The following is a 25577-nucleotide window of genomic DNA, read 5'->3' on the forward strand; positions in this document are numbered from 1 at the left end:
TGATAGTGATAGTGATAGTGATCTGGCAGTGCTCCTCCATCAGGAGGAGCACTGCCAGAGCCCTGCAAAATGATCTCCACACATGTGCATGTGTCTGCTCAAACGATCAGAAACAGACTTCATGAAGGTGGTATGAGGGCCCCGCATCCACAGGTGGGGGTTATGCCTACAGCCCAACACCATGCAGGATGTTTGGCATTTACCAGAGAACACCGAGATTGACAAATTCACCACTGGTACCCTGTACTCTTCACAGATGAAAGCACGTTCACACTGAGCACATGTGACAGAGTCTGGAGACGCCGTGAAGAACGTTCTGCTGCCTGCAGCATCCTCCAGCATGACCGGTTTGGCAGTGGGTCAGTAATGGTGTGGGTAATGGACTCTAGAGAAGTCCGTTTCAAGTGGATAATAAAACGGAAAGCATAAAATACTTATGTATTTTTCTGCTGATTGATCAAGTTTGTAAAGTTACTTTTGCTACTTATACTCTGTGATGACAATATTGTTATTATCATAGTTTTGCTATAATAATAAAAATAATACACATATAATATGATAATTATTATTATTATTACTTTTTTCTCTTTTTTCTTCTTCCCTTTTTCCCCTCTAATGTTATAAAAATCGCATTCATTTACTACATCTAACACAGCACCATGGATACTTAAAGGACTACGCTGCATTTTTACAGAATATTTTCGCACATCTTGTTTTGTCTCTGTGTCTGTCTACGTCCCAAAAAAGTAACCAGAATATCATTAAAAAGTTTCACGATGAGTTCAAGAGTCCTCTTTATTGCAAACCAATACGGCCCCCGTCCTCAAAGCTTTCTTTCTGCTTTCTTTTGCAATCTGCATTTTACTTTATAAAGGCCACGCCTGGTTGTTTGATTTATTTATTTTTGTAAGTTTCTACATGCTGTTCTCTGTAATTGTAAAACGTGCCGATATATACATGGATATACAGGATACCTCCCCATCGATATGCAGGCAGCTGCTCGTGTTGCTCCTCCTCAAACATTCACGTGTGAAACGGGACTTGAACCGGAAACCAAACTTCTCTGTTGAAACTTTTTTTTTCTCCTCCGAGGCAAAAGAGGAAAACGCCGCGACCCCTGTGGTGTCATAGACTGCCCAGTTCCTTGTTCTGTGCATTTGGGCTTTCTGCTGGAGATGTGTCAGCCGTCCACCCGCAGGCAGCGGCCGCAGCATTTCTCGGGAGGCTTGTGAGCTCAGTGTCGCGTGACCGTGGATCAGCCATCTAACGGATCCTGCGCACCTATCATGGAAGATGTGAGTAGCTACTCCGCGCGCGTGCCGCCCAGCCTGCTTGCTGCTCGCGTTTTACTCCTCCGAACTGCGCCTTGTTGCGGGAGACGTCCCGCCGCTTTGGACGCATCCCTGAGAATAGATGTTTGGGATGTTAAGACACGTCAGTGGTTAGACACACTTTGGCGCGACCCACTTAGGAGTAAAGTTGGGGCCCCAGAGAAGTGAATTAAGCTCATATTCCAGAGTGGTTTGTGGTTGGTCGTGTCCTTAATTCAAAGCGAAACACTATATCTGCCGTCAGCTCATTAAGGTCCTGTCCACCTGTCAACCTGCTGCTGCAGCTTGACGGTAAACCTCCGACAAATGCAGCCGCTACAATAATAAATAAATAAATAAATAAATAAATAAGCGCCATGAGAGGGAGCAAAAACCCAACTTGTGGGTCACAGACTAGAATCTGCTCACAGTCAGAGGACCGCTGCTATGTCGGACTGAGCAGAACCAGGGCTGTGTGTATGCACACAACCCGGGGAGGAAGGAGCCTGCAGTCGATGGGGGGAGCTGGTACCATACTTCCTAGATCACACCTTATCCGTGGCCGTGATGAAACGCACATATATCCGGAAGAGTTTGAGCAGGTTTTTAATAAAGTTCCGTTTTCCGTGTGGGAGTGGTGGCCAAGTGCTTAGAGAGCCGAGCGTTCTTCTCCGGTATAGGCTCCAAAAGGTCGGTAGTTCGAAGCTCTGGGAGCCTGAACAAGAGCCCTGACCACAGATTGCTCCCCGTGGGCCTGTCAGTGTGGCAGCACATTGCTCCCTACGGGATCGGTTAAACACAGAGACCATTTCCCCTCTGTGGGGCTAGAGAAATAAATGTTTATATGTTCATTACTGAAGAACCAGACTGAGATTAGTGTTGTTTCTGAGTGATGTCTACAGGGCAAAGATGAGGACGGGATCAACATAATTCATACTCGTCTCGGGTCCGTTGTTTAGCAGCAGTTTATGAGCTTCAGCCTGCGGCTTGACATTTTGAGGAAGCAACTTTTTAGAAACGGGAAGTCTAGCAGAGACTACTAGATTCAATGACTTTATGCAGGGAGCAGGTTCCATCCACTTTCACATGCAGGACCACACCCTTACTACTGTTATTCTTTGAGACTTACAGAAACCTCCCGTGACTCATTACCTGCACCCAGAGCATGCGTTAATACCACCAGCCACATGCCACATATACGTGTGATTTGGAAAATATCCTCTTTTGTTATTCACACCACTGCTAGCCAGAATTGATTAGAGACAAAGACCTTTATCTGGCCCTTTAGAAGACATTTGCCCCCCCCCCCCCCCCCCCCACAAAAAAATTAAAATACGACTGGAAAATACCATGTATTGATCATTAGTAACCTTAAGTCCTTCTATTAAAGCATTATCTGGGGCATACAGATGTGTGTTAACACTATTCCAAGGACAGGCAGCAACAATCTTCTAGGTTTCACATCATTCTGAGAAAAGTTAGAAATGGCTGCACATAACATTTTTGGTCTTCACATTTTTATATAAATTTTTCCTTAGCCCATCTCTCAGAAGCAACAAAATAGTCAGATGTGTGGATGATGTAACATGCACTTTAGTTTCAGCTGAAAATAAAGAGAAGCAGCACAGCAAGATATCGGAATTTTAAAGCCTTCTAACTTATCACAAGACGGCTGCATTTCAAGCTTTGAGAACTATATGAGCAAATATCAGCTTCTCTAACCCTGGAAGAAATTAAATAACAGCTTTTTAAGCAAGAGTTGCTATTTTAAAGCACTGAAGCCTCTTTTATCCTACAGAATGCCGTCATCCTGACTCTCTCTCTGGCCATCTTCCTCTATTTCACAAACAGCAGAGGTGGTGGTGGACGCACCAGGCCTACTCCTTTCTCCCTGCTTTAGCCTGCGATTAGCTGTTTACATCCACAAGTTAAAAGCCGGTCAAAGGTCTCCATGGTGGCGACAAAACGATGTGCATCAGAGATGAGAGGCTGCCATCAGATATTCAGGGTCTCTACTTGTTTTATATGATATTCCAATGTGAAAATCCTATTTCACTTGTAGCACTGCTCAAGGGCAGTGGAAGGGACAAGATAAGGACCATCTGTCTGTTGGAGTATCTGTTGGGATGGCTTGTCTTCACCACATTGACCAGGTCATGAGGAGAGGAGGCTGCTAGTCGCATTGCAACTTGCTTTAAAGAGGAAATCCAGTCAACAAGGAAAAATCAGGGGATCATTAGCTATACCTAAAACTAATACGTCCATGGGGATTTAGCAAATTTAGCGTTAATCAATAAGAAAATAAAAGCATAAATTGTCGACTCGATCACTGTGTATGCCCCGGCCATTATTGCCCAAATATGGGCAATAATGGCCGCCCGACATCACATCCTGTGACGTCTCTGTGCGGTAAGGCACTGCGCTCTACAAGCTAATTCAATAGGCACAGCTGTTGTACACAGCTGTGATCAACAACGATTATTTTGGACTTCCAGAAGACTTCACCATTGAAATTCGCGAGAGCTATTGTTAAAGCAACAATGCCCACGTGCATGGCAGTTGGATATAACAATACATTGGGTAAAAGTGGAAAAAACATTATTTTTTTCACCTTTCCCATTCATGATCCACTGGTTCTTTTGTTGGAATGCCTATTTGAAGAGGGAGGATTTTCCATCGAACTTCTTACCAGAGAGAAAACACGTCGTCTGTAGCCAACATTTTGAAGAAGAATGTCTTCAAGATGACATGAGAGTGAGACTTTTCGGTAGGTTTTTCTTTTTTATAATGTAGAATTTGCCGGAACATTTGTTTACCCGATCACAGGGGCGGAGCGATACGACACACTAGTTAAGAATGCTCACTGTTGCGAAGCCCATTTATTTTATGTGACTTTGGTCGTATTTTTTCTAAAGTAGCTTGTAAATTCCATGAGTTGTGGGGTTGCAGTTTTTTTGGGGCTTGTTTCTGAAAGTGAAGTCGATTGTTTTGGCTCTAAACTATGTGACGCTGAAATATCCCTCCGCCTCATAAACCCACTGGAGCTCATCCTGACAGGAGCAGAGTAAACTCAGAAGGAGCCGATCTGCCCGTATCTTCTGCGTTTACGGCTGCAGAGATTGGTTCTAAAGATGACTTTTATACTCATCTTATAACAATGCAGAACCCAACCCATAAACCGTACTTTAATGCTTATCTGTTGTCATTTTATGTCTCTAAAATGTAAAATTAGTATTACTTTAAATTTAAATGCTTAATATCATGTCTATCTTTGTTTAAGACGTTAAAAAAAAATTTTGGTATGAAAACGGATATTTATTTACAAGGGGACAGATAGGACTTTGGGACTTGCTCGACAGCCGATACCGCACAGTGACGTCACAAACTGGGAGGTGGCAGTACTGTTCTTTACCAAGATGGCTGCCCCCATAAAAGGACCTTCAAATGAAAATTACTCTTAATTAAAAAAGCTTATAATTTATTGAACAGTATGTAATAATTTTATATTTAAAGTGCAGTTTGAATTCTGATTTTGATTGGACTTCTCCTTTAAACACATCAGCTCTCTTAAAGTGGAGTCTCTATCAGCAGACACGGCTTCATATTTCTCCAGGATGTTACTGGAGGTTGTGCTGCTAAAACGGGAGATCTTTCATTTCAGGAGACAAAGCTGTGGAATCAAAAATCAAAAACTTATCTCACGATTGAAAGGATTCATATCTGCATTCATACTCGTGAATTAGAGCTCTCAGTACATGAATCTTGTCCTTGTCAACATCAGCATGTGACCCAGTCTCTTTCCTTTTCTTGCTTTCACTCTCCATCAGTAGAGTCAGCTGTCCAACAGCAACCATGAGCTCATCTTTGAGTTCACCACTAGTGAGGTTGTCCTGCTGAAACCTGAGGGAGGAGAGCTACTAAATGTTTCCAACATCAAGAATGTTAGCTAGGAAACAACAAAGACGCTCTGTGCAGATGTGTTTCAGGCTAGGGTCATCACTTGTTGCCACTTGAATCTGGATGGCTAGTAGGTAACCTCCATATTTTCTAGTCGCCTGTCTCCATGCAGACCATTTGATATTGTGAAACCTTCATATTTGGACACTGACTATACCCTGCTCTTCACACATCATCTTTAGTTGTGCAACACGTTTAGCACCCCCTTTCTTTAAGCAGAATCGTAGCAAGCTGACAGTGGAATTATTAAATTACTCACAGTGTGGGACTGTGTGATCAGCTGATTTGGGACAGTTGTCCAGGGTGTGTAGGGCCCTATAATTTCCGCGATCACGGAATCGCGGACAGAATCGCGGAATTGGCAAATTAACGCAGAATCTAGTGTAAACGCGGAATTTCTACATTTGAAATGAAATTCTGTTTTTGTGTGGGAGAAGAACGCACGTCTGGGGGAAATGCACACCGGGGGACGCAAATCTGCGCGACACAACCCCTCCCGCTCTGTCATTTCAGCTTCCCCCCACCATCCCCCATCAAAACATTGAAAAAATGATGAAGCGGCTCTCCACAGCTCCGCTTTCGGCGAAAAAGTTGAGAAACACTGAGGCTGACATCCCTTTGCAAAAGATGACAAAACTGTGTCAGTTTCTAAAGAAGCACTGCAAACAGGGAGGAGCCCTACCTGAAAATGTAAGCACTCTTCGCTAACTTCACCTAGTCATATAACCAGTGTTTCCCGCAGCGCTATCTTTGCGAGGCAGCTGCCTCGCCAAACTCACGCTAACACGATATACTTCCATGTTTATTTGACATTAACACGCGGTTGTTTGTTGTTACTTTCGCGCGTGCATACAGTGATTGGCAGGGAAGAAACAGGCGCCCCCCCGCTCCGTCAGTCAGTCGTCCGCGCAAATCTTGTTCCGGCCAACAACTCACCGCCTCGCCTAAACAAATTCCTGTGGGAACACTGAATTCTGAAATTGAGATGTCCTATAATATTTTTTTACTTGAAAAAGCTAATGGAGTACTTTTATTTATAACAATTGGTTCATAACCATTAATATTTTGTTAGTACTTAGTGTTATGTTGCATCATGCAGTAAAAGTATTGAGTAAATGTGATGTTTTTTACCTCAAATTTAAGGTCATTCCTATTTTATTTGTGTACATTTTAATCATCAACATTAAAAGCACATTCTTTTTACGACTGAAATAACAGTAAAGGGTAAAAAAACTGAATTCGTAAAAATTAAAACGGAAAAAACAGAATTTTCAAAAATTAAAACGGAAAAAACGGAATTTGGGAAAAAATAAAACGGAATTTGGGAAAAAATAAAACGGATTTTATAGGGCCCTAGGTGTGTGCAGTGCGCAGAATATGCGTTAGGGAATGCATGGTGTCCATCATCTAGCGTAATGTGGAAACTAACCCAGTTGTACGTTTCAGTGTTAACAGACCAACCTCGTCTTCCACTCTGTTAGACAGCACGCATGGAAGAGTTGCACAAGTTCACACTCCGTCCTGTGCTGTTCATTTGGCTCCCAGATGAAGTAATCCAAAGAAAATCTGAACCGAAATGACACAGAAATAACATGGACAATGTCACATTCCATTTTTGTTATATCTTCAGATTCTTCAAAGAGCACAGCCCAATATTTAGCTGCTTGCTTTTTTTCTTTCAAATCTGAAAGTTATTGTCTGTGCAATGCTCTGGATAATATGGCTCCACCTTCTCCAGAAGGATACGCGTTCCTGAAAATAACTCCAAGCCCCTTCCCAAGCAGAAATAGAAACACATAGGATATCCATGTTTCACTTTGTGAAAGACTAAAAGGAAAACATTACTCAGAGCTTGATGCTGTTCTTTATTAATTTTGTCTTTCCATTTCTCAGTGGACCATTGGGCGTCTGGTTCTGGCTGCATCTGTTTTCATTACTGATTGTTTGAGCTAGTTTCTGGTGCTCTCTGCTTTTGGCTTTTTTATTAAAAGCTGGATGGCTGAAGTCTAGTACCTGTATAAAAGGTGCTGCTTTTGTCCACCAGAGTGGGAATTTCATGGCATATTTTTTACCACATCTTTGGGCGTTCATAATCCTACAACCACTTTTCCAAGAACACTTCTTTTGCGGCTCAGACCCAGTCTGGCATCTTTGGAGGTGGACGAACACCAACTACTGGAGCTTGCTTCTTTGACAGTTTGATGATGTTCTAAAACAATGGCTCAACATAAACCTATCCTGCACTACAGGTTGGTCACCTATCCATCCTCAAATCTTAGGTACGCAAATGAGCATTAGGACATTTCATCTAGTATGCTTTTTTTTTTTTTTGACAGTGCATGTGCACCTGTGCACTGCCTATGTGCACCTCTGGTAATAAAGCAATATCCAAACATTTTTGAGTTTCATATTCTAATGTGAGAAAAATTAGTTGCAACAGTGAGACAAGTACAATCTTCTCCGGAGTGGCTGTCCGAGATACGAGATCTCACAGATCAGAGAAATTACAAAAATGCCCTATACAGGGGTTTTCAAATTCATTGAATGTGAGCCTCCCCTTAAAATAGGTAAAGATAACCACGCCCCCCCCCCCCCCCCCCAAAAAAATAAAAAATAAATCCACAAACCTACCGCACACAGGTCCCTGCAGCACATGCATCTTTCTTTTGTGTTCCTGGAATCCTGTGTTTCACAAAAATCTGATAGCCCAAAACATGTTTTTATTGTATTTATTTTAACAAGGTACATCCATAAAAAAAAGCCTATTCATAAAATCCATCCATCCAAATATTTCCATTTTACATGCTACTTTTACATCACGGACAGAGGGCCTATTTTTAAAGTTGAACTGTCATTAGAGCAAATTCATAAACTGTCAAACTGAACTAAACAGACGCCAATGTCAAACTGAACTCACGTCAACAGGAGAAGTCAGCTGAAATAATAATAAAAAAGAAAACCTGAATTTAACAGACGACAACACATTTACTTTTTAGGCTAATTATACACAATTTAAACCTATTGCTATTTTAACAACCAATCATTTCATTATTATCACTTATCTGATGTGTTTCTGATGTTTGGCACTTTGTTTTACCTCGTGCTAAAGTGCTCTTTAAATAATGATAACAATGATTATGATCAGAATAAACTTTTGCATCACCTCCCAGAAGCTGGAAAGAAAAGAGACACAAATATTTTTCACACCTCACTTTGTAACTCTAATATTGCAGCATTTTGATTTAATCCATCTGAATGCAGCATTTGCAAGCCATACTCTGATTGGATGGAAAAAAACATGTCTGTGATTGTCTGGTGGAGTGGACAGTTTTTGAAGTCGCAGCGCAGAAACAACCGAGCGAGCGCACAGCTGTTGTTGAACGTGGAATGAGCAGGTGCGCACGAGCAAAGTTGCGCGCGAGCAGAGATGGAACTGAGCGCGAGGAAAGAAGGATGAGAAGAGTTTTTCAGAGTTGAGCGCGCGCCAGACCAGTTTTGAGCGTTGAGAGTTGTCTCACTGCGCGCTTGATTGGTTCCTGCATTCCTGCGACAGAAGGCAAAAATATCGCTACATAGTATTTCACAGAGCTGAGCGGCAGCGCTGGCTTCTTCTTTCTTCTTCTCTGTCTTCTCGCGCCTCCCCTGTGACTCTTTGGCGCCACCCAAGGGAGGCTCACCTCACCTATTGAAAACCACTGCCCTAGAGTTTCATCACTACTCTACAAGCCTCAGTTAGCATGCTAAATGTTCAAGACAGGATAAGGAAGCAGTCTGAAAAAGTATGGCTTGTTAGTGAGGCTTAACAGTTAAGGCCCGGTCTCGTTAAAAAGAATATGACAGCAGAACCTAGGATGCCTTTGAAGAACCACAAGATATTTTGGTTTGGACAAATGACGCCAAAAGAAAGATGATTGGCTGAAATTTACCACAACAGGTTTTGCAAAAAACAAAGGCTGCATATCACACAAACACCTTAACAGGCATAGTGGTGGGGAGCTGATGATTTGGACCTATTGGTGCAGACACAGAACCTGAGCATCTGGTCAACTTTAACTCATCTGTGTACCAAAGAGTCAAACACGATAATATTCTATAACACAACACCAAATCTACAACAGACTCACTGAAAATGAAAATAACGAAGTTGCTGTAATGACCCAGTCAAAGTCCAGACCTCCTTCTAATTTGACACTTGATACCTCACAATAACATTTCTACTGAAAGTCCCAAGATTTAAATACCTGGGATTTTTTCCCAGGTAAAGGGAACCCTGGGTTGTTTATTTAATCCTCGAAGAACTGCGGCAGTTGTACCATCATTACAGGCATGTACAAACGATGAGCAAATTATTCACATCCACATATACTGTGGTGCTCTTTAATCAGATGTTAAAGTTAAATGAAACTATCCGATTATGAAACTTTTCTTTAAACTGATTTTCTCAGTAACAAAAGAAACACTGAAATAAACGAAACAAGAACAGTTAGAAATCACCTGACTGAACGGTATTTGTGTTAAACTTCCACTCTGGTGAAAGGCAACAGGAGTTGGAAGACGTTGTGCCGAGAATCAGAGGTTCTTTCTGGGTGTAGCAGCTGTCAGCACCGTGGGAAAGGACATGTCTGACAACATATGAGCACATTTGAACTTAAGCGATATCCTTAGTTTTACATAGCTATGTAAAACTAAAAACATGGTAAATTATTCTGTGTCAGAGAATGTGTAATATATAAAAGCGATAGTCACATTTTTAGCTGCTGTCTTCTGTCATTGTTATTCTGTTTCAACAATCCGCTTCAAAATTGTATCAAAACACACGTAGAGCTTTCAAAACGACTGAAAGTCCCTGCAATAGAAAAGGGGCTACTGTTCCTGAATTGAAACAGTCTGAAAAGGAAGTAGTGACAAAGGACGGAGGTTTTTCAGTACTAAAGAAGAGGAACATTGACTTCGAACTGCCTTTCACTCATGAATTCTCTCTTTAAAGAAATGTTTACATCTTGTCACTTTTAGAATGTTTGGGTTTAAATGTTGGACAATAAAATAGTCAAACTATGCCTCTCAAACAACTGATTGGTCTAAGCTAACTACAGGGAATGTCTGTGGAAGTTCTAACTTCTCTGTTTCTTTACTCTTACTGTTATCCGTTCCCTCAGCTCTGCTTTATCTTTTACCCCCAAAAACAACGTGACCATTGCAGCATGGTCCTTTGTTTCATCTTTGTGAGCCTTCTCTGTATCTCCATTGCGCTGACCTAGAGTGCATAGTGTGACGTGTCTTCTTCCCTCATCTAGCAAAGAGCCAACAGACTGTCACACTATGTGTTGGCCAGAAAACAATTAACCCTCTCTTGGGATCAGCCTCTACTGCACAATGGAAGTGTGTGTGCAAGATGTCAGACTAATACTCTGTGCTCAGTTTCTGGGAAAGCAAAATTGAGTTCTCATTCTGAATACATGTGAAATCTGGGTAAAACATCAAAGAGTGTGAAAGATACGTTCAGAGTTAATGGAGAGTTTTACATTGAAGAATAAACGCACCAATCAATTGGCTAGTGATGAAAATGTCCCATGATCCTTTTTGATTGGTGACCAACAGCTCCAGTACTGAAATGTCAGATTTTTTTATTCTGTGTGGACAATAATTTTATCAAAAACCTGACCTTTTATTGCACTGTTTCTGTTTCTGTTTACCAAAGATAATCCAATAATTTGCTGTCAGTAATGTAAATAAATATGTTGCAAAAAAAATCAGCTTTTAATAAAATCACCAAAGACATGATTATTGGTAGCCCTGCTCTTAATAAGTTATACAATCCTCCTTTGGCCAAAATATAGTCTCCTACAACATTACCAAAAGTTGGAACATATACAGATAATATCTTGACTATGGCTCTTTGCACACTAGATGATCCGGGGTCCTTGGTCCTTTCTTTTGCTTGCTCTGCTACTAGTTTACTGTGCAGATTTTCTGGTGGACATGGTCTGTGGATCTGGGTGGTTATTTGAACATTCGTCTAGTGTCTGGTGAACTATCTCTTTGTTGTCTTAGCCATACGTTTTGGATCATTTTGCTAGTGGAAGATACGTATAAAATCCGACGTATAAAAATAATTTCACTGCAGTTAAAGAACTTTTGCGCCACTAAAGTCCTCTCATCACTCCCGCCATGGCTGAGGCAAAAATCTCTTAAAGCTGTAAATGGCCCCCAGGCGGTGTTTCCCTTTTCCAGGCATTTCTAGGCCAGCCGAAACACAAACCGTGCGGGTAAAACTGAGCAGGGAGGAGGCAAGCTGGGCTGGCAAAATCTAGTAGGGTTGGTGGAAATGGAATTAAAACGTCCAGTTTTTTTCTTGTGTGATAAAAGTCCACAATTCTAGTTAAAGTTCCAGATGAACATATTTTGTGATTGTAGCATGTTGCCATGTTTCTCACACAGCTGATTGGCATATAGATGTTGTGTATTGGTGTGTCGGTGACCCCAAGATGCTGCTTTCTCTGGCAGGGCTTTTACATTGCTTACAGATCTACAAGTATACAAGAGAGATTATGGATCATAATCCAGGGAAGACAGATCACCCGCTATTACCATCTAATGTAGAACAGATTCCTGGATCAATGTGTGCTTATGTGCTTTTTTGTCTCTCTTGTTGTGTCTCTGCTCTGTCTTCTGTAACCCCCAGTCAGTTGAGGCAGATGACCGTTCATACTGAGCCTGGTTTTGCTGGAGGTTTTCCTCCCCGTTAATGGGGAGTTTTTATTTCCACTGTCGCTTCATGCTTGCTCAGTATAAGGGAATGCTGCAAAGCCATGGACAATGCAGACGACTCTCCCTGTGGCTCTATGCTTCTCCAGGAGTGAATGCTGCTTGTCGGGACTTTAATGCAATCAACTGGTTTCCTTATATAGGAATTTTTTGACCAATCTGTATAATATGATTGAATTTGACTTTGTAAAGTACCTTGAGATGACATGTTTCATGAATTGGCGCTATATAAATAAAACTGAATTCAATTGAATCACAGCAAAGTGGTTGTAATTGAGATTTGCCAAGTCAACAAGGAAGAGATATCAAGCGTTGAAAGTAAAAAGTTCTGTTTTTATCCATTTACGGTTATAATATCCTCTGAAACAGGCATATGGTGTAAATATTGACATAACACATTTTGTTATGAAAATAAATGTTACCGCATTTTACATAATAGAACTATAATCCATCCATTTTCCGACACACTTATCCCTGCTGGGGTCATGAGGGGCACTGGTGCCTATCTCCAGCTGTCAATGGGCGAGAGGCGGGGTACACCCTGGACAGGTCGCCAGTCTGTCACAGTAGAACTATAATGTTTAAATACAATGTTGCTGCTCCTGTCAAAGATCGCTTCATCAATAACTTAACAGTTCCAGATGTTTTCAAATCATTATGCCATGGTTGGGTTCCAATTGGAAGAGAATGTTGGTTTGATATTGAAATGGCTACAATATCAATGGGTACACATCCCATAATACTGTAACCAGCTGCCTTTTGGGTTTTTATCGAGATACTTAAAACGGAAACATCCACTCCATCTGTTCTCTATACCAGCTCAGTCCTGTTCAGGGTGACAAGGGGCTGGTACCCAACTGCAGCGGTAAATGAGCAACAAGGGAATTACGCCCTGAACCACGTCTAAAGTAATTTTATAGTCGTATGTTTTGGGAAAGTTGGAGGACACTTTAATGCCAGCTGAAAACCCACACATGAAAGAGAGAACATTGAAACTTTATACAAGTAGACCCCGGTGTGGACCGAAGCCAGAACCTTCTCACAGTGAAGCCTGATGGATTCTGGGTTTGTTTCATTTTGAGATTGTGCTGACCGAGGAAGTTTGGATGGATTTCTTCAGAGCTAGAGATGCTGGAAGCAGCAGCGTCTTGATGTCATCATGAGAGTGGTGCTGCAAATAGCGCTGGCGTGCATTAGTCAGCTGGATGGTGAAGCACCCTCGCTCATTGCTGCAAACTTTTTCCAGTAACTGAAGCTAAGGTGAATAAAATAAGTCAACAGATGATGTCATAAACTGATTTACATATACATGAGGAAATGAGTGTTGTGCTGACCTTTTAAAGCTTTACCTTTTACTTTGTGCTCTCTGTTCTCTTTCCTATCACTGTTAAAAAGCTCTGAAGTTGGGTCTAGAAAAAAACTCTGTAAAGGTTTTCTAGTTTGCTGTTTTTTTTGTTGGATTCCTATTTTGATCCCACAGGGGTGTTTGACAGTTACCGCCTAACCTTGTTAAAACACGTAGAATGAACAGTACATGTACTCGCCCCCACTGCTTCTTGCCTACATGTACGTCCAAGACGTACATATCCACAGCTACATCACAAAAGTAGCTAAATGTAGTAGCTAAAAAAGTAGCCCACGCAGCACTTGACCCTACTATGAATGGACAGAACTGTGCTGACTCCTGTCAGCTGATTGAGACTGTTTTTATTTTTATTTCAAATGCTTGTTGAAAGAAGCCGTCCAGCTGTCACCAGAATTATTTAAAAATGATCTTGTGATTCGATTTCTTTTGGAAGTGACTAATGAATGCGACCTTTACCAAAATTAGTTTGAGAAGGAGGATCGGCGCCCACTGTGAGATGACGGCTTAGAACTTGCCTGTAAAAGGAAGAACGTGGATGCTCGTGTGCACCGATGTTCTTCAAAAATACTTCATCACTTGACGCTGTTACAGAAATAGATTTCCTCTCTGTAGTTGATCTGTGACAAACCCCAACACCACCATCTTAGCATCAACCACCTGATGAGGTTAATGCTTTTGCTCTGAATATGCTCTAAAGTTCTATTGGGCTTGATGAAACCAAGAAAATGTACTTTGCACACGCACACACACGCACACAAACACACACACACAAACACACACACACACACACACACACACACGTAAGCACACACACACACACACACACACACACACACACACACACACAAAATAGAAATCCATCATCACAATTTATAGTCACTTCACTGACTCTTATACCTCATACCTCTCATACCTCCAGTACTGTGTGGATGGTTTAGTATTTATTGCTGAACATTTGGCTGTGTTTAAACCTGTAACACAAAACCAGAAGTTGGACCTGATAATGACCTTCAGCATATATCTCCAAAACAGGAAGTTGATCCTGAAAATAAAGTGTAGCAGGTCTCTATTGGGTCAGTTTATGGTTTTGCCAGTGTGCTTGAGGTAAAAAAAAAAAAAAGGAATATGCACACTGACGTTCTGCATGATGGCACATTGTTAGCACTGTTGTCTTGTACCTAGAAGGTCTGCTGTTCAAGTACTGGTTGACAGTCTTGGGGTTTGCATGTTATTTCAGCACATGCATAGTAGCATAAGGGTCCCTGCACAGTCCAAAAACACAAGTTTTAGGCTCATTTGTCAAATGGCCTATGAGTTTCTGCCAAAGTGGCTGTTTGTCCTATTTTCTGTTGCCCTGCACTATACTGGCGACCTATCAAGGCGGTACCCTCCCTCTTTCCCAAGGACTGCTGGAGGTCTGGCCCAGGATGGATTAAATAGGCATTGACAACTATGAACGGACGGACACTTCCACACATGGTCCAGTTGTTTCTGGTTATTACTCATTAATTAAGTTCTAGTTCAGTTCTTTTTAGTATATCTTAAATAACAGTTTGTAGAAAAGAGTTGTCCCTCTGGGATTATTAAAGTATTTCTGATTCAGATAGTTTGTGATGTACCTGACACCCATTTATGTGAAATATAAATAATTACATACTTCCTTTTTTTCTGAAGAAGTGGTCAAATTACTAGGATTAATTTTAACAGTATAAACCAAAAGTAAATCAGTCAAGCTTCACTTCTCCCCTAAGCTTTACCTCTAGGAGAGTGTGAGCTGCAGTGAGGCTTGCAGTGAGCTGTGTTGGGCAGGTCAGCTGGAAGATCGATGAATTCCAGATGTTCCCTGACCTAACCCTTCACCAGAAACACATGTCTGCTGAATTGTGCCTCTTTTGCTAAACCCTACACTTTGTTCTCTCCTCCTCTGTAAAGGCTTGCATGAGCTGGCGTTGCTTAAAATTATCTTTGTGCATTCTACAATAGCTTCACCGTTTGTTCTTTAATCTTTTATCTTAATGCTCACCACAAGTTCACAGACAGGACAGCAAAAACATCTGTGGGCTGCTAGTTTGGTTAGTGTTTGGGAGCAGAGTGGACTTCCTGTCTCTGTCCGGAAACGCAGCTCTAAAATGTCATGACTGATCTGCTGGTACAGTGGAAGAGTTCTGGTTGTCAGCAAAAGGTTGACTAATTATTGCACTAGTTTTGATGTAAGTGTTTGGGGCTGTTCTCTTGTGTCTCACCGCATACCAACAGGTTTTCCATGCTTACTTTTATGGGATGCATGGTAAGCATTTTCCGCAGCATATTCAACAGCAAGCATCTTTGTTTTTGCTGTGTTATGTCATTTCTGACTGACTGGCAGCAGTAGAGGCTCTTCTTGATCTTCTGATTGTATTTTTGGGATGTTTTGCTGTTCCTTTCTGCAGCAGCAGCAGCTGCTGTGCCTGTTTATCAGGCTGAGAAACTCTTACACTTGGTGAAAGTGGAAAAGTTGTAAGACGACCTCCCACACAATGCCAAAATAGATAAAATGATATCCTGTGGAAGTTCCTCCAGGAGAAACAAAGCCTGTAAATCTGCGGACATCTGCACCTTGCAGGGTTTTAGTCATCATGGAAATTAGCATGTGGCCTTACACTAGTCGAGATACTGCTCAGAGATCAGCTGTCCTACATCAGTCTTCTGTTGTAATGGGTCTTAAGATCTAGAAAATCTTTATCTATATTTTACATCACCCAACGTACTTGTTGGAGGCCTCTTTGCTAGCTTGTAACTCCAGAAATCAAGAAAGCTGTTACCTGCCTGGTCAGGCCAGTTAGTCAGCTCCAGCGAGTGAATCCACCCTTCTGCAGTATTAGGTTTGACATAAAAACCCTAAGAGCAGTAGGAGTCCTAAACATTTTAGAGGTGTTTACCAGAGAACACCTTTTCTCATAACTGTAATATCTCATCTACACCATTGCTTCTTTGGCCTGCAGACTCAGACAGTGTTACACAGGAGCCTCTAAATTTACTTTGATGAGGAAGTTTGTCGGCATGTAGCTAAAAACCACAGCCACTAAATATTTGCTGTTCACACATACTCACAATGACAATAGCATATGGAGCTTTTTAAACATTCATTACACGGTACACACACAAGCTGATAAAGAACCCATTGAATTTCTGAAGCTGGTCAATTTCAAGCCATTCTACCTTCACCATTCTCAACTTATCTCATCATGTAGCCCACAGCTTTTGATTTATTTATTGAAGTTTTACAACTCATTAACTCATTATCTAGCATGTTGTAAAGCAAGCGTTTTGTGTTTTTACTGACTATATTTCTGATGGGGAACTGTAGCGGTGGGTGCTTACTTTACTCACTTGCATATAGGGGACTGGAGAGAGTCTTAGGAAAATACTTATTTATGTTTTTTTAAACTTCTGTCATGTTTAAGCAGTAAAAGTATCTAAAGGTACTCTGTTGAATACAAAGTAAAGAATGAAGATTAAGTTGCAATATAGTAAGTGAACGGGGGAAAATTTCAATCACCAATTATATACACAAATATCCAAATAATAATATTTTGAAAAAGTTTAATATTAATTCTACCTCATTTTAGAATGTAAACTCATATAGAATCATTATACATAGAGTGAAATATTTTAACCCTTTATTTTAACCCTTTGATTATAGTTTACAGATAACTAAAATTCTAGATTAAGTGTCTGAGAAAATTAGAGTATCATTGAAACAGTCACATGATGCAAACCTATACACACACCCTAATCAGCCAATGAACTCTAAATATCTGCAACGATCTCAGTCTGGATCAGTAGGCTGCACCATAATGGTGAAAAACTCCTGACTGGACAGGTGCCCAGGAGCCAGTCTCCCTCTTTACATGGAGCTAAATATTTCAAACCTTCTTTTCTCAAAAATTTGATAATCATGGTAACAGTCAATGCAAACTCAAAATTCAGTGTCTCAGAAAACGACAACAAATGTTACATAAGACCAGTGCATGCTTCCTCCTGCGGATGAGCTTTGGTACCAACCAACACTGCCAAAGGAACCAAAAGCTGCTTTAATGACCTTGGTGTTACTGTGCTGGATTGGCCACCAAACTTTCCTGACCTGAGCCCAGAGAGAATCTATGGAGTGTTGTCAACAGAAAGATGAGACACCAGAACCAACAATGCAGATGACCTGAAGGCAGCCATCAAAGCAACGTGGGCTTCCTGAACACCTTAGCAGAGCCACAGCCTGGTCGTCTTTATGTCACGCCCCACTGATGCAGTAATTCATGCAGGAGCCTAACCAACTATAGAGTGCATAGAAATAGTTTAATTAATCTATACAACCCAAAAGCTTTGCTTTCTGGATTGAGTGACAAAAAAATTCATAATATTCACATTTTTATTTTTACCCGTGTACAGTCATATTTCATAGAGTTTCCATTTACAGCTTATGAAAACAATACATTTAATTTGTAGCGAGGGTAAAATGCAACATCAGACCAATGAAAACATTAATAAATGTGGCCTTAATGAAGACTCACTTTATTACCTCTTTAAGGGACATTATTCTCAAAAGGTACTTTCAATCTGACAAGCGAGCCTATTTTTACTTTATGAATACAAATATCTACACATATCTCTAGATACAGAGAGAGAGCAATAAGCCTTAGAAAATTATAGTACTAAAATAGTGTGGCCTCTGATGGCTTAGCAGTAAATCTGACACATACTGCTAGATCTTTTCCTCTTACACTTTTTTTATCTGTATATATTTTGTGTGCTTTTGATGTCATCTGTTTACATATTTCATTCCACCACTACAATTATTTTGCAGATGTCACAGGATGTCATATCTAAGAATAAAACTGGCTGAGGGAAAGTTAAACTGCTTAAGAACAATTGCTGCTCTACAACCTCTATACGGGGGAAACCGAGCACGGCACAGAATAGGCACAGAAATGCAAATGCACGATGATTTTTTTTTAGAACAAGTCTTATTATAAAAAATTTATGAATTGCTATCAATAATGCCTCTTTTTTTAGGACTCTGTGTAAGAATCAATGCCATGCTATAATATTAATTATCACTTTATTTGTTATAAAGAAAACAAATTAGTTGGTAGGGGAGCCAGCAGTATTTGCATTATAAACACGTTTTGAGAGCCACAGTATTTCATTACTGTGCTTTCAGTAGTCCCTGTTAAGTTCTGTCATAAAACTGGCATTACATCAGAATATATGTTGAAATCTGAAGGGATTCAAACCATTATTTTGCTATTTCTAACTATTTCTGACAGCATCAGTCTTACAAATGACGACAACAATTTTTTTGCCACAAATTTGATTTGAACTGTTACACTATGTCGTGGAAATATCAACTCAACTACAACAGTTTTAATTGTGGCGTTGTTATCCAATCTCCAACGATCTGCAGAACTGCCTCAGGTTTATATGGGAGTGCTTAGAGAACCTACGACAGACGCATATATGTATATATATATATATATATATATATATATATATATATATATATATATATATATATATATATATATATATATATATATATATATATATATATACATATATATATATGTATATGTATATGTGTATATGTATATATGTGTATATATATGTGTGTCTATCTATATATATATATATCTCTCTATCTCTCTATATCTATCTATATATCTATCTCTATATGTGTATATATATGTGTGTATATATGTGTGTGTGTGTATACGGTGTTGTCTTCTCTGTGCTTGTATTAACCACAGAAGTGTGGTCGTCTTTGCATCGCCCTGCCCCAGATGTGTCCATAAAAAATGTAGAAGTAATATAAATGTATGTTTGCATTGTATATACATATATATACAATATACACGCATATATATATATGCGTGTAAATTGTGCGTGTGTGTGTGTGTGTGTGTGAGAGAGAGAGAGAGAGAGAGAGTCTGCATTTAGCTGCATTTGCACTCTGCTAGTTGTCAGATGTTCATAAGTGTGACTTCCTTCCTCTCTATCATTGCAGGGTACAAAAGAGGACTCGGCCCAGCAACATAAGACAAAGTTCCTGAGTAAGGCTGGCTGGGTGAAGAAAGCTCATGGTCGGCTGTTGACGAGCTACAAGGACCGCTATGTCCACGTGGAGAAGACAGAAATTGCGGTTTATGAAAATGAGGTACAACAGACCATTTGGAGCAGCAGCCTCGGTGTTGTCTTCTCTGTGCTTGTATCATCTTCTTTGTATCACCATGCCCCAGATGTGTCCATAAATTTTTTTTGCAAGTAACATAAATGTATGTTTGCATTACAGGACCTACAGAACTGCTTGGAGCGGCTTGACCTGGAAAACTATGATACATGTCATGAATTAAAGAGCCCCTTCAAGAAGAAGCACAGACTGATTCTGATTCGATCTCTGAAATCTGGAAATAAGGTTAGCAGTGACATCCTTTTATTGTGAAATCAAATAAGTGGGGGTTGGAAAGTAGGTTTTTATTTATTTATTTAGAGCACCCATTAGATAAGTTTCCCATATTATATAACCAGAATATTCAGTTATACAGATTGGAAAGTGAAAGATTTTCTTACTTGTGACAAATGATTCACTTCAAATCAATTTTATTTATAAAGTGCCAATTCACAACACATGTCATCTCAAGGCACTATACAAAGTCAAATTCAATCAAATTCAATCAATTTGATTGAAATTAAACCAGGAAGCCAGCTTCCTGTGAATAATCACCTTCTTTTTCAAGGGAGTTACATTGTCTAATGCAGAACGCAATGAGGAAGTCACACCAACAACAGAGTCAATTTGTGAATGGGAAGAAACAACATTGCTGCCATCTGCCGGGCAATTCTGTGATACTGAGGAAATTGAAAGGGGGACAGAATCTTTAAAGTTTGATACAGCATTATCTGATAAAGATCTACTACAATTAAACCTTCTTTTGGGGTGGAGAACTCAGTTAAATTGAACTCAGAGGTTATTAAAAAGGGTCAGATAGGACAGGGTTGTGAGGAGATACTGTTAATTCTTCACAATCAATGCCATATGTCAGCACAAGGTCCAAGTTATGAAGACAAGAGTGTGTCAGTTTATGGACATTTTGAGCAAAACCAATTGAATAAAGGATAGTTTTAAAGGCTACACTAAGGTTATCACATTCAGTGTCAACATGAATGTTAAAATCCCCCACTATAATAACCTTGTCAGTGTTTAACACCAAATCAGATAAGAAGGCTGAGAACTGATCTAAAAACCGAGAGTAAGGGCCTGGTGGATGATACAAAACAACAAACAGAAGAGGTTTTATTGTTTTGCAGTTTGGATGAGGGAAACTAAGGGTTAAATGTTCAAACGAATTGTAGTTATTAATTGGCCTGTGATTATTAATTAAATCAGACTGAAAGATGGTTGCTACTCTTCTCCCTGTAGTTCTGGGAATGAGTTGACTCATTTATACTAATATAGTCCTCTTGCAGCCAGGTTTCTGTGTGACAAAATAAATCAATCTGATTATAAGAAATCAATTAATTAACTAATTGTTCAGGAATGAGGGGAAGATGGAGCGGGAGATCGACAGGCGGATTGGTGCAGCGTCTGCTGTGAAGCTGGCGCTGTACCGATCCGTTGTGGTGAAGAGAGAGCTGAGCCAAAAGGCGAAGCTCTCGATTTACCGGTCGATCTACGTTCCTACCCTCATCTATGGTCACGAGCTTTGGGTCGTGACCGAAAGAACGAGATCCCGGATGAAATGAGTTTTCTCCGTAGTGTGTCTGGGCTCTCCCTTAGAGATAGAGTGAGGACCTCAGTCATCCGGGGAGGAATCAGAGTAGAGCCGCTGCTCCTCCACGTCGAGAGGAGCCAGTTGAGGTGGCTCGGGCATCTGATCAGGATGCCTCCCGGACGCCTCCCTGGTGAGGTGTTCCGGGCACGTCCCACCGGGAGGAGGCCCAGAGGAAGACCCAGGACACGCTGGAGGGACTATGTCTCCCGGCTGGCCTGGGAACGCCTTGGGATTCCTCCTGAGGAGATGGCCTAAGTGGCCGGGGAGAGGGACGTCTGGGCCTCCCTACTGAAGCTGCTACCCCCGCGACCCGACCCTGGATAAGCGGAAAGAGACGGACGGACGGACGGACGGACGAACAAAGTCTTTGGAGGGAGTGACCTTATATTTAATATAGATTTGAACCAAGATATTAAAATTTTGTTATATTTAACTTGTGCCTTGAGTGTACCCTTCTTCACCTGCTTCTCACAACATTCTTCACTGTGGGTGTAGTGTTATTTTGGTGATATTTTTTGTATGCAGAACATTTAGCAATTCTTTTCTAAAAGCTAACTAGATATATGGAGGCGGAGATTTTATTGGTGCCTCTATGTTTACTTTATAAGTAAAAATGTCAATCTTCTGCTTATTAGTCCAACCATATTGAGAATACATATTGAGAGCTCAGTTCAGGTAGTGTCCAGCAAACAAAGTCAGAACATAAAATCAGGTAGGGAAAAATCATTGGACATTTACAGGCAAAAGGCTTTAAATAATCTGGCACTGCCTGTCCAGTTTAGGCAAATAAACAAGTGAAGGTGATTATCTAGATAGAGCCGCCAAGGGAGGCTGCTCACTGGTGCATCAGAGGTGCAGGATGAGCGTGGCAGCAAGCAGGTAGGCCAGAACATGATACATGTTGCGCCAGTCGCTACAGAAAGTTAACAGTGACACAAATCCCTAGAATTTATATATATATATATATATATATATATATATATATATATATATATATATATATATATATATATATATATATATTAGGGCTGGGCAACGATTAAAATATTTAATCGCGATTAATCGCATTGTATTTACAAACTCAAAGAATGAATTCAAAAGTAGTGTAAAGAGCACTTTTATTTTAATGTTCTGCTGCCATATGAACAAAAGTGTTGTAACATTTGTAGCACTTATACAACACATATTTAGTGTAAAGCTCAACTTAAACATGTAAAACAAAAAATAGCAATAATAATAAATTAAAGCTTATTGCCACTGACAGGGAATTCTCTTTATGGGGAAAAAATCTACCAAAAACAGGCAATTTCTGAGGTAACTGCAGGGAGCAGCATTACCATTTTATGTTCAATACCAAAGTTTAACTTGGCAGTGGTTACAACTAACTTGTTTCTGTCATATTCAATGCTGGAAGAACTTTAAACTGAAATGCTTGCTAACTCGATATGCTTGCGTTTATTTGACGTTGACACGCAGTTTTTTGTTGTTGCTTTCTCGCGTGCATATAGTGAATGGCAGGGAAAAACAGGCAAAAACACATGGATACTTTGAAACGAGAAGCGACTTCACCGACGGCGTCGATGCAGACTCCGCTCCGCTCCGCACAAAACTTGTTCCGTTCGCCAACTCACCGCCTCGCCTAAGCAAATTCCTGCGGGAAACACCGCCTTCCGCATGTCGGCTTTGTTTTTTTTCCGGCCAGCACCTTTCTTCCTCTGAATCCGAGGCTTGGCTGACAGCGAGGTTATTGGCGCATTATCGCCACCTACTGTTCTGATTCAAACCCCTACACCGCAGCAACAGACCTTCACAAAATAAAAGCATGTGAGCAACATGCGTTAATGCGCGTTAAAGAAAATATCGCCGTTAATAGTCTAATGAGTTAACGCGAAATTAACGCGTTAACTTGCCCAGCCCTAATATATATATATATATATATATATATATATATATATACTGCTGAAAAAAGAAAGGGAACACTAAAATAACACATCCTAGATCTGAATGAATGAAATAATCTTATTAAATAAGTGTTCTTTACATAGTTGAATGTGCTGACAACAAAATCACACAAAATTTATCATTGGAAATCAAATTTATTAACCCATGGAGGTCTGGATTTAGAGCCACACTCAAAATTAAAAGTGAAAAAAGACACGACAGGCGGATCAAACTTTGATGTAATGTCCTTAAAATAAGTCAAAATGAGGCTCAGTAGCATGTGCTGCCTCCACGTGCCTGTATGACCTCCCTACAGCGACTGGGCATGCTCCTGATGAGGTGGCGGATGGTCTCCAGAGAGATCTCCTCCCAGACCTGGACTAACACATCCAGCAACTCGCTCCATCCACCTCTGTTGGTGGATGGAGTGAGACATGATGTCCCAGACGTGTTCAATTGGATTCAGGTCTGGGGAGAGGGCGGGGCAGTCCATAGCATCAATGCCTTTGTTTTGCAGGAACTGCTGACACATTCCAGCCACATGTCTAACTTTGTCTCGCATTATGAGGAACCCAGAGCCAACCACACCAGCATATTGTCTCACAATGGGTCTGAGAATCTCATCTTTGTACCTAATGGCAGTCAGACTACCTCTGCTGAGCACATGGAGGGCTGTGTGGCCCCCCTGTGAAATGCCACCCCACACCATTACTGACCCACTGCCAAACCGGTCATGCTGGAGGATGTTGCAGGCAGCAGAACGTTCTCCACGGCGTCTCCAGACTCAGTCACATTTGTCACATGTACTCTGTGTGAACCTGCTTTCATCTGTGAAGCGCACAGGGCGCCAGTGGTGAATTTGTCAATCTTGGTGTTCTCTAGTAAATGCCAAACTTCCTGCATTGTGTTGGGCTGTAACCATAACCCCCACCTGTAGACGCCACCTTCATGGAGTCTGTTTCTGATCATTTGAGCAGACACATGCACATGTGTGGCCTGCTGGAGGTCATTTTGTAGGGCTCTGGCAGTGCTCCTCCTGTTCCTCCTTGCACAAAGACGGAGGTAGCAGTCCTGCTGCAGGGTTGATGCCCTCCTATGGCCTCCTCCACGTCTCATGATGTACTGGCCTGTATCCTGGTAGCGCCTCCATGCTCTGGACACTACGCTGATAGCCACAGCTGACCTTCTTGCCACAGCTCACATTGATGTGCCATTCTGGATGAGCTGCACTACCTGAGCCACCTGTGTGGGTTGTAGACTCCTTCTGATGCTACCACTAGAGTGAAAGCACTGCCAGCTGTCAAAAGTGACAAAACATCAGCCAGAAAGCAGAGGAACTGAGGAGTGGTCTGTGGTCACCATCTGCAGAACCACTGATTTATTGGGGTGTCTTGCTAATTGACTCTACGTTTCCACCTGCTGTCTATTCCATTTGCACAACAGCCTGTAAAGTTGATTGTCAAAAAGTGGAGAGTTTGATTTCACAGAAGTGTGATTGACTTGGAGTTACATTGTGCTGTTTAAGTGTTCCCTTTATTTTTGAGCAGATATATATGTGCCTGGTTCATATGGCAAGATTTCAAAAATTGTCGGTTGGTTTCTTAAAACCTGAGGGACCCCACGCATGACAATAATAATGCTAACAAATCATAGATAGAGCAGGTTTGGTCCCACAGTGTATAGCGTCTGGTCAAACAACAAGCACAACACACCACACAGATTTGCACAAACATTCAGATGTCAGATGGGAAATCTCCCAATAACCTCTCAAGTTCAGGGTAAATGAACATGGCCGGTGAGGAAGAACAAAGGAAATAGTTTGTGGACTAATTTTGACAGAGAAAAAAACGTTACAAAAAAAGACTTAAATAATGGGCTGTTAAATAATGTATACAGGGTGAACAGAGGCTCTTTTTGCCACACTATGATATGGAGGTGAGTTGTTGTGTTTTTTTTTCTTTCTGTGCTTCTCCAGAGCAGCATGAAGGGCAAATATTCCATGGTGCTGGCTTTGTGATTTTTTAGTACACATTTTGTAGTTGAAAAATCTTTAGTGACTTAATCAGTCAGTTTGTACTTCAGCACATCCAGCAAAGCTGTATTAGCCATTTCTATCTGCCTGTTCACTGTAACCTTAAACTTTGATTTGAGGGGAAAATCTATTAGTTTACTCCGCTTCAAACTTTAAACATGCAACTGCTGTGAAGCACAGCAGCATTACTTAAAGCTACCAAGTTGCCGAGACCAACTACTGGAAATACTAAATTGTAAAAATGGCAAAATGATACCCTGACTGACTGATTTCAAACTTACAACATTAAAGTATAAAAAACAGGCTACATATCTAAATCTAAGAATCAATATGTGTGCTGCTTTAAATCTGACCTAAAGTACAGCTCTATATCTGTTTCCTCAAATAAATGTAAATTACCC

At 40.8% G+C, this 25577-nt stretch overlaps 1 protein-coding gene across 2 annotated transcripts in view; it reads left to right on the forward strand.

Annotated features, from left to right (window-relative positions):
• The first annotated feature begins 1017 nt into the window (after positions 1–1017).
• Positions 1018–25577, forward strand: part of plekho2 (pleckstrin homology domain containing, family O member 2) — a 28935-nt gene continuing 4375 nt past the window's right edge. For both annotated transcript variants that reach the window (XM_012858509.3, XM_021314166.2), the window contains exons 1-3: positions 1018–1295; positions 19439–19588; positions 19724–19846. In XM_012858509.3, the coding sequence (XP_012713963.1) occupies positions 1287–1295; positions 19439–19588; positions 19724–19846 (282 nt within the window). In that variant the 5' untranslated portion in view covers positions 1018–1286. The remainder of the gene's footprint in view (positions 1296–19438; positions 19589–19723; positions 19847–25577) is intronic.

The sequence above is a fragment of the Fundulus heteroclitus genome, chromosome 8 (assembly GCF_011125445.2).
Source record: "Fundulus heteroclitus isolate FHET01 chromosome 8, MU-UCD_Fhet_4.1, whole genome shotgun sequence".
NCBI classification, from domain to species: domain Eukaryota; kingdom Metazoa; phylum Chordata; class Actinopteri; order Cyprinodontiformes; family Fundulidae; genus Fundulus; species Fundulus heteroclitus.